The sequence below is a fragment of the Gekko japonicus genome, unplaced genomic scaffold, assembly GCF_001447785.1.
Source record: "Gekko japonicus isolate JY-2015 unplaced genomic scaffold, Gekko_japonicus_V1.1 scaffold1121, whole genome shotgun sequence".
Taxonomy (NCBI): domain Eukaryota; kingdom Metazoa; phylum Chordata; class Lepidosauria; order Squamata; family Gekkonidae; genus Gekko; species Gekko japonicus.
In genome coordinates, this window is record NW_015161433.1 from 331,384 (window position 1) to 344,970 (window position 13,587).

A 13,587-nucleotide genomic window follows, 5' to 3' on the forward strand; every position below is an offset into this window, starting at 1 on the left:
TTAGATACAAACTGGAGAAACCCTGGGAGGTGTGTGACTATACCACTATTGGGAAAACCTCCTACTCCCCAACAGCACTGAAGCTGGGGCAGAGGATCCATGTGGAAATGGCCTAAAGCAGAGTTTAATCCAACTTCAGAATTCCAGTTAGTGGTAACAGAAGCTAACTCTGGCTAATTTGCACACCTGCATGGGTAATCAAAGCCAGTTTCTAGATGAATTTCAGCATGAGGGAAGGGAGTGGCACCAAGGCACACATGTAAGCCTGACAATAAATCAGGTTTGGGCAAATCTAGATTTCAAGACACTGAATTATGCAGCCATAATTAATAACTTCAGGTTAAAGGGAACAGTCTACATTGCTTTGCTCATTGTACATGTTATATTGTTGTTTAGGAGGGCCTTTTTACAAAAGGGTTATTCTGAATGTCTGTGAAATTTCAGCTAGTTTTCATTGCTTTGTTCATTGTATACTTTATACTGTTGTGCTGTCTAACTTTATAATCCAGTCTGCTTACGTGTATTATACTGTGTATATTGTGTGTAATATACTTTTTAGTGTACTTCTCTCTGATTTTGAAACCCCACTTTATTGCACTGTTATGCAACTGTATGCTTTTAATTGTGTGACTCCTGGAGTCTGTAAGACTAGATATTAAGTAAATAAATAAGTTTATGTGAATGAAATTATGATTAATTTCCTTGTGGCGCACCAAAGCACAGCACCACAGGAATGGCACCTAAGGCCCACTGGGCTTGCTGCCTGGCCAAGCAGCAGTGACCTCAAGCCCAGCAACATGGGAAGGGGGGAAAAAATCCCCAGTCCTGCCAGCCTAGAGTGATCCTGTGTCTGGGTGGTGGCAGCATGACCAGCCTCTGATCTCCTTGAAGTCTACAATAAAAAGAATAATGGAAAGATAGAATATTCATATTGTAAACTGTTGTTGCTGTTTAATTCAGAGGTGTTATATCAGCAAAATTAGGTAGTAATTCTTCCTTTGTTGATACCTGAATGCACACCTATTTTGTGAATAAAACTTCATTAAAAAAAAAATACTATCATACCAGATGCACTGAAATTATTGTTCCAGTGACATTTCATTGTTGGGTAACACTGTACATAATACACCTCGAAGAACAGTATACTCATATGTTTCAATAGCCAGAAGGAATCCCATCTTTAAAAAGGGTTCCAGAGGAGATCCGGGAAATTACAGGCCAGTCAGTCTGACGTCGATACCGGGTAAATTGGTGGAAACCATTATTAAGGAAAGAATTAGTAGGCACATAGATGAACAAAACCTATTGAGGCAGACTGAAGCGATGAGAGAGGAGGTCCTACAAGTGATTGACAACTTAAAAACTGATGTATCACTAGACCCAGATGGCATACATCTGAGAGTTCTGAAAGAACTCAAATGTGAATTTGTGGATCTCCTGACAAAACTTTTTCTTTAAAATCTGCCTCCATTCCTGAGGACTGGAAGGAGCTAATGTCACTCCCATCTTTAAAAAGGGTTTCAAAAGAGATCAGGTAAATTACAGGCCAGTCAGTCTGACGTCAATACCCAGTAAGTTGGTGGAATTAGTAGGCACATTGATGAACAAAACCTACTGAGGCAGACTCAGCATGGGTTTCGTAAGTGAAGATCTTGTTTCACTAACCTGTTAGTGTTCTTTGAGGGGGTGAACAAACATGTGGACAAGGGGGATCCAATAGATATTGTTTACCTTGACTTCCAGAAAGCTTTTGATAAAGTTCCTCATCAAAGACTCCTAAGTAAGCTCAAAAATCATGGGATAAAAGGATAAGTCCTTTTGTGGATCAAAAACTGGCTAATTAATAGTAAACAGAGAGTGAGTATAAATGGGCAATTTTCTCAGTGGAGGGTGGTAAACAGTGGGGTACGGCAGGGATCAGTACTTGGTCCACTGCTTTTTAACTTGTTCATTAATGATTTGGAGTTGGGAGTAAGCAGTGAAGTGGCTAAATTTGTGGATGATACGAAGTTGTTCAGGGTGGTGAAAACCAGGGAGGATTGTGAGGCAACTGAGGGGGGGGGGAGAGAAAACAGATCAGCCAATATCATAATGCCATTATATAAATCAATGGTGCGACCTCGTTTGGAATATTGTGTTGTTGGGACACCACACCTTAAAAAGGATATTATAGCTTTGGAAAAAGTGCAGAAAAGGGCAACTCGGATGATAAAAGGGTTGGAACAGTTTCCCTATCGGGAAAGGTTAAAGCGCTTAGGGCTCTTTAGCTTGGAGAAACAACAACTGAGGGGAGACATGATTGAGGTTTATAAGATTATGCATGGGATAGAGCAGGTAGAGAAAGAGGTATTTTTCTCCCTTTCTCACAATACAAGAACTCGTGGGCACTCCATGAAATTGCTGAGCGGTCGGGTTAGAACGGATAAAAGGAAGTACTTCTTCACCCAAAGAGTGATTAACACATGGAATTCACTGCCACAGGAAGTGGTGGTGGCTACAAGCATGGACGGCTTCAAAAGCGAATTAGATATGCATATGGAGCAGAGGTCCATCAGTGGCTATTAGCCACAAGGTATAGATAGGGGCTCTAGGGCAAGTGATGCTCTCTCTTCTTGGTGCTTGAGGGGGGGTCAACAGTGGGAGGGCTTCTAATGTCCTAGCACCACTGGTGGACCTCCTGATGACACTGGTATTTCTGGCCACTGTGTGACACAGAGTGTTGGACGGGATGGGCCTTTGGCCTGATCCAACATTGGCATCTCTTATGTTCTTATGAACACTGTTTCTTTCAGTTCAGTCTTTGAGGAGTTTTTTTGTCTTAAATTCCCCTCTTTGAACAAGAAGTAGAAGTCTATAAAGTATCACACGTGATTGCTCCTTGCAGCCCTGACATTTACAAATATATACATAACCTTCCAGATCATTTCCCCTAAAGGGTCTGCCTCAGTCCATACTCCTGTAATCCAGCTGTTAACTCCTTCTTTTTATGGCTCCCAGCTGGAGTAATTATTTACTCTCAAGCAGCACAAGCTGGCTGTTTGCCTGCAAAATGGCAATGATTTGTTGATAGTCACGGCACTGTTTGGCCACATGACAATTTTTAAAAAGGATTCAAAATTTTCAGCTTCCCTACAGTTTAAAAAATTAGCAAGCACATAGTTACCCCTGCATAAAACCATCTAACCTACAAAATGTTATGCCTTCAACTTTATCATTGCTGAATATCAGGTTTCTGGATGATAGGAATGTTTTAGAATTGCATCCTTAGCATCCAAGGAAGTTTTCACAAATCATACTAAGAAATACTATGCGAGCTAGAGAGTGGGTAAAAAACCAGTCTGAAACCAGATATTCATTCTGTTCATTTTGTTTCAGTGTACAGAACTGTGAAATGTTGTAACTTGTTTAAATGGCAATTGCAAAAAATGGTCCATGGGTGTAATTTGATACTCTGTTCATTTTTTTCAATTTACAGTAGAGTTGCCAGCTCCAGATTGGGAAATGCCTGGAGATTGTGGGGGTGCAGCCTGAGGAGGGTGGGGTTTGTGGAGGTAGGCAACTTCAATGCGGTATAATGCTATAGGTTCCACCTTCTGAAGCAGCCATTTTCTCCAGGGGAATTAATCTCTTTTGCCTGGACATCAGTTGTAATCCCAGGAGATCTCCAACCACCACCTGGAGGTTGGCAACTCTAGTGAACAGAATTGTGAAATGTTGTAACTGGTTTAAATGGCACTTGTGGAAAATGGGTATAATTTGATTGTTTCATTAAAGGGCTTGGATCAGTTTTCTATCTCCCTTCTGCAGGCTCATTTTCCTTAGTCATCCTAAGGCAGAAATCCTGTCTGCACCTACTTTGGAGTAATCAATGGGATTTATTTTTGACTATGTGTGGATAGGATTAGACAGCGTAAGGTGCATCAGCCTCTTTTCCTTTTTGCCAATTATCTACTAAATCCAGGGTTCAGCTAAAAAATATTTCTGGAAGGTATCTGGATCTCCAGTGGCTTCTGTTTACTTAATACAAAATACTTTTGTGCTACTAAGAGCATGAAGGTTCCCCAAACTAGTTTAAAATACTGAAAACCAAAGCCTTCCCATGGTGTGTGAAGCCTTTGGTACAGAACAACATTCCATGCCCACGGCCCTAAAAGAAGAAAAGAAACCTTCTGGCTAGGATGCACAGCAATGGGAAAACTTGCATCTGCCTGAAATGCTGATGTTGGATTCACAGAGCCTAATTAGTGATGGCAAGATGAATAATGGCTTAATACAATTTGGATCCCCTTTATCATTATATCTAATTTTGAATATGGGTCTAGATACAGATCATTTAGAATTAGGGCCATATAGAGATGAGAGAGTTCTACAGACTCAGGGGAGAACCAGTTTGCAGAAAAATTGTAAAACAATAAGGGGGAAAATAAAAAGCCCTTTAAAATGCTGAGATTTCACAGGATTTCCTCATGAGATTTTGACAACCATTTTGTATTGCCTCAGTAACTCTGGAAATGCAAAAAAGCCACTGCAGCTTCACTTTAACACTGAAGGTGAATGGGAGAAAGAAGGAGTGGGCAAGCAGGTAAACCAGAGGAAACAAAGATAAAAAGTGCAAAATGGGCAAAATGAAGATTGGGCAGCATCAAGAAAGCAAGAAAAACAGAAAAGCTGTAAGGAGAAGAGGAGGAGGAGGGAAAGAAATAGGAAAAAGAGTGAAGCTGTGGAGGCTATGATGAAGAACAAAGGAGGGAATATGCACCACGCAGTTCTTTCTATCAGTCTCATGACCATTATTCTAGCAATGCTACTTTGGAGAAATCAATTTAGTAACAACTTTAGCTCAGTTAACGTGTTAAGTCTGACTGTGCATATGGGACGAATGTGCTACATGCCATCATCTAGATATGAACCACTGCAGTTTTTTTCTCAATGGGGCAACACATGCATATTCTAGCTTTGGAAAATATGTTCATGGCGTCTGGCATGAAAATCCCTGTCAGAAGAAATAGTGATCACATATATCTGGGGGATCATATATAAAGCATTTGTTCCATATGCACAGTCACAGTACCAGGAATAGGGATGGACACAGGGTTTGGTTTGTGGGTGAACCACGAACCAAACCACAAACCCAATCAACACATATGAACCAAACTTGGTTCATGCCCAAATCAGCTGAGCTGTGGGGGTAGCCTGCTCCCATGGCTCAGTTGTTTCATGCTCCAAACAGCTGTGCCATGGGAGCAGGCTGCCCCATGGCTCAGCTGTTTCCAATCTAAACAACTCAGCCTCAGCTGTTTAGATCAGAAACAGCTGAGCTGTGCGGGCAGTCTGCTCCCGTGGCTCAGCTATTTAAAGGGGCTTCCTTTCCCAGGGACTGGCTGCCCATGAAAGCCCATTGAAACAGCTGTCATGGGAGCAGGCTCAGTTGTTTTGAGCCCTAAACAGCTGAGCCACAGAAGCAGGCTACCCTGTGTCTCAGCTTTTTCTGATCTTTTGGCAACTTTCATGGGAAGTACTGCTTTTTGCTCCCCACAAACCTTCATGAATTGCCTTAAAAGTTCGTGGAGGTTTGTGGCCATGCTGCAGTTCACAAAACACAAACTGGCCAAAATTCATCACAAGCAAAGGTTTGTGAGCCAGTTTGTGCCCATCCCTAGCCAGGAATGTAACTTGCTGTTGTAGAGCCCTGTTTGGAAGTCATGGTTGTATAATGTATTATGTATAAGTAATTCCCATACTTAAAAGACAGTCTAGGATCCAAACAGTCTGATTGGTTCCTTAATTTTCTCTTCCAAATGTACTACTTTTTTCGAACTTAGAAGCTGGAGTTGAGGTTCCTTTGATTTTGAAAACTGTCTTTTTCATGTGGTTTAAATGCAGCAGTAAGAAGAGGGACTTCATAGTTCAATATGCATGTGAAAGCACATGCCACTCCAGGCCATAATACAAACAGTTTGGAGGGGGGGGAATGGAGCTGAACATGCTCTCCTTTTTCTGTTAGGCACATGTCCTGGGTAGCTGTTCTGCAAAGAGTAATTAAATAATATGTCCAGTTTGCTTTAAGGGATTGGTTTGGAAAGGAATCATTGTGGAAACTGTATAACCAGGGAAAGGAGCTATGCCTGTTCAGGATGTGTTTAACCCATACAATTATTAAACACACCTTGCATATTTCAAACATAACTGTAGCGTAAGAGCTGTATTTTTAAAATTTCATTCTCAGAAATCTTAACAAAACACTTCATAAGTAAGCGAGTATTTTAGTTAAACTTTTCTGATGTGTCAAGAAAACCAGTTTAAAACAACGTTTGTCCAACAGAATGAAGGAAAACTAAGCTTGTTGTTTCATTAATGTGTGTATGTACCTCTTTCTCTTAGATCTGTAATATAAGCTTTCATAAATTCTTTTTCAAACAGCTCACGATCACGGTCACTTTCAGTTATTTCTACAGTCTCTTGAAATGAGGTTGTTTCAAGAGGGTTATCCTTGAGGCTTATAAATCTGCAAGAAGATGAAATATTAGCATGAACGGGGTTAAATAATGCTTCTTATCATGAGCAGTCTGCAACCTGCTGTACGCCAAATGATTTATTGCCATATAATTTTTTTGTTCTTCCAACTTTGTTATGGAGCTACAGTAAATTTATCTATGAGCACAACATTTCTACTATATTTGTGGACATGTTAGCCACATGCCGTTAATGATAATTAGCTATAATAAAATGTTAATTCTGAAGTGGCCTTATACAAGCAGACATATAAAGCACTTAGATATGCTTCACTCCTGAATCAAAATGTATATTTTCCATCTGCTGTGGAGCACATAAACAGTTTACACACAATGAATGCTACTTCTTTAACAACAGGATAGACATATTAACACATTGGAAAAGTTTCTCAAGGGTTAGAAAGGCAAAAGTCCCATAAGTCATGGAAGAGAAATCAAGTAGTTCACTTTCCTCCTACCACATTTTCATGGTTCAATACTATCACCCCTCAGATATTACTCCCATGATACTGAAGACCATAGACATCTAGACTGTCTGATTTTGCCAGACTTGGTACATGAGAAATACACATAAGCAGAGTCATATCCTTCTAACCCCATTGACTTCAGTGGTCTTAGAATGGTGCAAATTCTGTTTGTGATTGCATTCTTTGAGGGCTAATAGCGATTCTTTTTCTTATACATGAATAAAGTCATGAAGCATAGCAATGTGTTACAGTCTATAATGTAGAAACAGTTACTATGACTTACATTTCCTTCAAGGAACTCAGAGTAGCATAATTAGCATTTCCAGGTATCCTTCATTCAGTTACTAGCCAGACCCAATTCAACTCACGGACAGATGCTATCCCTATGCATATGTATGCAGGCCTTTGGGTATTTTAAACACAGACCACCAAGACCAGACAGATTTTACGAGGCCTGTTAGTCACATTTGAGAGCTACCGTAATACAGCAGCTGTGAGTAGGGAAATCCTTGGTTCAAATATGTCTTCTGGCATAAACTCACTGCGGTTTTTAGCAAGATAATATTCTCACAGTCTCAGTGCCCAGTATTCAACATGAGGATAAAAATATTTACCTGTTGTATGGATTACTGAAATAATCTATAGAAACCTTTCAAACACTCAAAATACAATGCATGAATAATAAATATTATTATTTGCAAGTATGTTCATATTTTGAATGTGAAACCAACTAATATAATGAAAACCTCTTAAAGCAGGTTATTTCACATGTGAGATATTAATGCATACAGAATTCTAAATTTCTTTCTTGCTCCATTTCTCATCACATGCACTAGTTTCAGCAGGTAAGCTGCAACCCACCAATGTATCACTACCCTTCCTAAGGTAGATTGCATCAAAATGCTGTTGCCATTTTTGTTGTGGACTCCGTGAATGAGTTTACAGACCGTTGGCCAGGAGTAAAGCACAGCAACCTGTTGTGTGAAGGACACACAATTATAGATTCCATGCAGGATTTTGAATACAAGGCTCACAGGCTCCATATTGCAAACATGGCAGGGTCTTTTAAACTCTGCCCTCCAATCTGCGTAGCTCCTTTCTGAGGGAGGCCTGCCTGGTTCTTTCTCAAGTCAAGGCAACTCTCTTGAGAGTGTTTAGGGGATGTCTGCCTTGATATGACTTTATATTCCCACCAGCTGTTTTGTTTCAGTCTGACTTGTTTTTATATGATTTTACTTTACACGTTCCTTCTTCATAAATCTATTGTTCGTTGCCTCAAAGATTTTAATAAATAAAATACTAAACCCTGATGTTTAAGATGTCCTTAATTATTGTAGTGGTATAAATTAAGACTGAGTTTTCTCCCAGAAACAAAAGATTACATCTAGAATAAAAGGAAACAATAATTAGGAAAAAGTTGTTCATATTATTATTCTTTCTGACTGACTTACTTTAAACCTGTGGTTGATTCACAGATAGCTGTGGGCATCTGGACCAAATCGTTACCACTTACCACCAGTAAATTGAGTTTGGGCAAATTGACCAAAGATCTTGGAAGATAAGTCAACTTGTTTTTGTGCAGGAGAAGCGTTTGTAATTCTTCTAGCCTTAGGAGATTAACAGAGTAACATAGTTAAATGAAGAATGGATCACATCTGGTAAATTTTTATTACATAGTGTATTTGATTTGATTTATATCCCACCCTCCTCACAAGCGGGCTCAGGGCAGTCACAACATAGGATTAAAACATTAAAACAATAATAATCCAGATTAACAAATAACAACAAATTTACAATTCAGATCCAAGATGGCAGCTAATCCAGGACTCCTGAGGAAGCTAGTTAAATGGTCATACACCACAACCCGTTACCTGGTAATGCTTTGTTGATCTCGGGGCACGGGTTGGTCAGAATGGGCACTATAGTACTGCAGCAAAGTTGCATTTGCAAGGACAACAAGGTTATCACCTAGCATTGATTTCTTTAGATATTTATACCCAATGGGGACCCCCAAATGGCTTACAACATAGTTCTTCCTTTATCTATTGTATTCTCACAACAACACGGTGAGAATGAGTGAGAAAACTGGCCCAAGGTTACCCAGCAAGCTTCCATGGCCGAGGGGGGATTCAAATCTAGATATCCCAGATCCTGCTCCAACCATGACACTATGCTGGCAGAGACCGGGCCTTCCTCCCACACCCATTTTACTTTCTGTGTAGCCTCATCCATTGCATCCTACCATAATGGCAGTGGTGGACTATCAGGGGCAGAGCCTTTCTCACTCTCTTCTCTCACTTGCCCCACTATAGTAGCCGAGAGGCCATTTGGGTGTAGTGGTTAAGAGTGGCGGATTCTAATCTGGAGAACCAGGTCTGATTCCCCACTCCTCCACATGAAACCAGCTGGGTGACCGTGGGTCAGTCACAGTTCTCTCACAGCACTCTCAGCCCCTAAAAACGAGTCTAGCTCACCACTAGCATAATGCTAAGAGCTTATGGCTGCCAGATAATCTTAGGATCTCCTGGCTATTCTACACACGATGCCATGCAATACTTAATTTAATTAAATTACTGTAGTAGCAATTGTGTCACAGCAGTGAATTTTTCTTTCAGATAACAATGCCACTCTTTATGCATGCAGGACTCCCAATCTGCATACACTGCATAGTGGCCACACCACACCTGAAACCTTGCATGGCTAAAAGAAAGATCTAAACAACTGCCTTTCATATACTTGAAATACACTGACATCTGCAAATTTCATCCTGTGGGGACTTTTGACAAACAAAGCAGCCAAGCCATCACAATAAACCATAGTTTGATCAACTGTTAGTGAGGCATGACTTCTAAATTCACACAGTCCACCAAAGCAGGATTTCAAACTAGGCCTTATACTTCTTTTATTACACACACTTTGTACTAACTGTGGTTTGTTGTAACTTCTTAATATATAAGTAGATTCTACTGTAGGGTGGGCACATGTACACGTTATTACAAAAATCCAGATTTATTTGTCCATTGCAATTTTCAGGTTTTTTTTTTGAAAGTTCAGAAACATCATGTGCCACCATGACTGGCTCATAATATGAATTATACTTATCATTACAATTTTGATAGGAGGAGCGGAGCAGTTGAGTTCTGAACACTGTGCACAGCATTATAACCAGAGCCCTGTATACCATAAACAGTCTAGACCATTATTGTCTTCAAACAAGAGAGCAGGTACGGCTTATGCAGCTGCATTGTTCTGACTAAACTGAACAATGTACCTGTTTTTTCAATTACAAAAGTGATTTGGAATGGGAAAGTTACGAAGCAGCGAGGAAACCTTTTCCCAGTCCACAGAGACTCTGTATAGATCAAAGGTTTTATAAGTGCCACACCCCAAACAGGTAATCTTTCAACCCATCTCACTTCCAGATGTAAACAATATAAGGATATACCTATCAATGTCTTGTGGGAGATCTTTGAGGTTATTGCTGCTAATATCCAACCACTGCAAACTTGACATCCGAAGCACGCATACTGGAATTGAGGGAAACTTGTTTGCTGACACATCTACATATGTCACTTGTTTCAAGTTACTTAGCTGTAAAGAAATATTGCATTACATTATATGTCATAAGGAATTCAGTGAAGGAAATATGTAGTTAATTATCATTGTTGAGGGTCTCTTTTCAACTTTCAAGTATGCTATTTGTTTTATTTTTATTTATTTACAACATTTATACACCATCTTTCTGCCCTCATCAGGGCCACCAAGGCAGCTAATAGACTAAAAACGTACATAATAAAAGCACATCTTTAAAACCAAACAAAAACACACCATTCAAACATTTAAAATCAAGTCAAAATACAACATAATAAAATGTACAGGTATAAAAACAACAATTAAAACATGACAGGAAGGAGGGATCACTGAGGGAACACCAGATGAAACAAAAAAAGTCTTCACCTTCTGGCAGATGAAGGCAATAGAAGGGGACAGGCGAGTCTCTCTGGGCAGAGTGTTCCAGAGTTTGGGTGCCATGACTGAGAAGGCCCTCTTCTGGGTTGTCACCTGCCTAATCTCAGAACCCCAGGGGCACCCAAAGAGGGCCTCAGAAGATTAACATAGTGCCTGGGCAGGTTCACAAGGGAGTAGGTAGTCTTTCAGATACACTATTCCCAAGCCATGTAGGGCTTTACAGGTCAATGCCAGGACTTCAACTGTGCCTAGAAATAGACTATGCCCAGGGCTATTTTTGGGCAGGAACACACAGGAACGGCGTTCTGGCTGGCTCCCAAGTTGGCCACACCCAGCAGGAACTCATTAGCATAATAGGCCACACCCAACAGCAGAAACTCATTAGGATTGGCTACATTAGGGGTGTGGCCTAACGTGCAAAGGAGTTCCTGCTGCAAAAAAAGGCCCTGGGTTCAACAAGGTAAACAGAATAACAAGCAAAAGGTGGGTGTGGCTGGATAACCACACTTCTGGTAACATGGGGGTGCGGCCTAATGTGCTAATGAGCTGTGCTGTCAGGGGTGTAGCCCAATATGCTAATGAGTTCCTGCTGTTGGGTGTAGCCTATTATGCTAATGAGTTCCTCCTGGGCTTTTTCTACAAAAAGAGCCCTGACTATGCCTATGGGCCATTAAGAGACCCAATGGCACCATTTTGAAAATAACGTATATAATGAAATAGTGCAACCTGTTTTGTGTGTTTTTCTTTTTAAATCTGTGCTATCTTAAATTGTTTTTAATTATTCCATAAATTCTATTTGTGTTTTAGAATCCTGCTATGATCTGCCCTGAGCCTGCTTGAATAAAATAAAAATAAGTCAAAAAAAATGAAAAGGAGGGAAAGATCAATTGGGAGACCTGCTTCCAGTCTGAGTAGACAATACTGACCTTGATAGACTGATGGTTTGTTTCAGTATAAGGCAGCTTTGTGTGTTCATGTTTCCAAAGATTAGCAGGACTGGAGACGTGGATTGATCACTATGGTGAATTTTATAGATGGGAGTTTTGCTCCCTTTCCCTTCCCATCTAGCTGCCCTTAAAAAGCTGGTCCTGGAAGCCAGGGGCTGCAGCAAGAGAAGAGAAGGAGCTGCAGCAAGAGCTCTGCTGATACACGAGTGCAGATAGGACTTCTGCTTATTTCTCCTTCTTTCTGTAGCTCCCTGTGCTTGCATCCTACATTCCTAAGGATATCCTGGACCTCAAGAACAATTTGGGGTAGATGTAAGGGCTGCATGGGAAGGGATACGATGGCAAAGATCTCTTCCTCAAATACACTTGCTTTGTAGAATGGTCGATGCAACCCAGATTTTTTTTTTCCAGAGCTGTAGGGGGTATAATGGAGGTTTATGGGACAATAATATCCCTTAGTACTTTATGTGGATTTGACTGTAGTGTTTATTGATTATAATATGATGATGTTGATTTTTTTAATGACAATGAGTTTATGATTTAGTTGTTCTAAGGATATGAGTGTTGTAAACCATTGTTGGCCCATTGCATGGGGAGACATGGTCAGTAACTAGTACAAGAAAGAAAATAACTGGATTTCCTCCCCCCCCCCCCAATGAGTTAAAGTATGTCCCCAGTCTTAATGTCCTAAAGGAGACTATCAAAGGACCATGATTGGCTTTAATCTTACACTTGTTCTAGACACAAAAAAAGACACCTGAAAACAGGCATGAGTCGGTTTCTCTAGAAAATTCATTTGGTTATGGAAGCTTCTGTCTATTAAGCCACTATTAATTTTAACACACACAGGTTTTTCTCTTTTTAAATACCAATGCCTTATTCCACCCAGAATTTCACTTCCTTTGAGATAAACAGAAGTTGCCAGAAGCAATACTTGCTGGATTGTAGCCCATGTTTCACATATACAACATACAGCAATCAGAGATCCTTTTATACAGTATCATGATATTGTCAGGTTCCCAAGCCCAAGCTTCACTTTTTGGGAAGAGACTTTTCTTTTTCCAGATAACACTGCTAAATATTAGATTACAGAGTCCAACTTCACTCACTGTAACCTACAGAGTCAGAAGCTAACAGTCATGTGGCACCTTAAAGACAAATAAAATGTATTGTTGAAGCATTGTTACTCTTCAGGGTGCCACAGACCCTTTGTTGTTTTTGCTGCAAGAGACTAACACAGAGATCCCTCTGGAATTCAAATCATAACATCTGATTTATTTTACATCTGCCCTTTTCTACTTTAAAGCTTGTTTGACACAGTTCGCAGTGCAAACCTCGAAGCTGACAGGTGAAGCTGATGATGGTTACAAAGTAACACACCAATTACAAGAGGGTGGAGAGGCTGTTCATTGTTGCCATTCATGATTTCCCACATAAACATCTATGTGGCTATGATGGTGAGGACAATATGATGTGAACAAGAGATACAGTTGTTGCAACCAGTGTTTTCTTTGATCATGGGGGTACTTTTGGACATGTTGACATCATTGCAAAATATTCTTGTGTATAATTGAGTTACATTGCACATTCTCTATACCATTGCAAACCTGGGAATGATTGTCACAGAATTAGTGCCTGGCTTGAGCCTCAGTCCTCTGTTAAACCTATGTTACTTTAATTTCTATAGTAAAG

The 13,587-nt window shown here is 40.2% G+C and overlaps 1 protein-coding gene across 3 annotated transcripts in view; it reads right to left on the bottom strand.

Annotated features, from left to right (window-relative positions):
- Positions 1–13,587, bottom strand: part of LRRC2 (leucine rich repeat containing 2) — a 91,844-nt gene that overhangs the window by 1,808 nt on the left and 76,449 nt on the right. For all 3 annotated transcript variants that reach the window (XM_015428979.1, XM_015428980.1, XM_015428981.1), the window contains 3 exons: positions 10,425–10,570; positions 8,431–8,586; positions 6,369–6,505 (listed from right to left, as the gene is read on the bottom strand). In XM_015428979.1, coding sequence (XP_015284465.1) covers positions 6,369–6,505; positions 8,431–8,586; positions 10,425–10,570 — 439 coding nt within the window. The remainder of the gene's footprint in view (positions 1–6,368; positions 6,506–8,430; positions 8,587–10,424; positions 10,571–13,587) is intronic.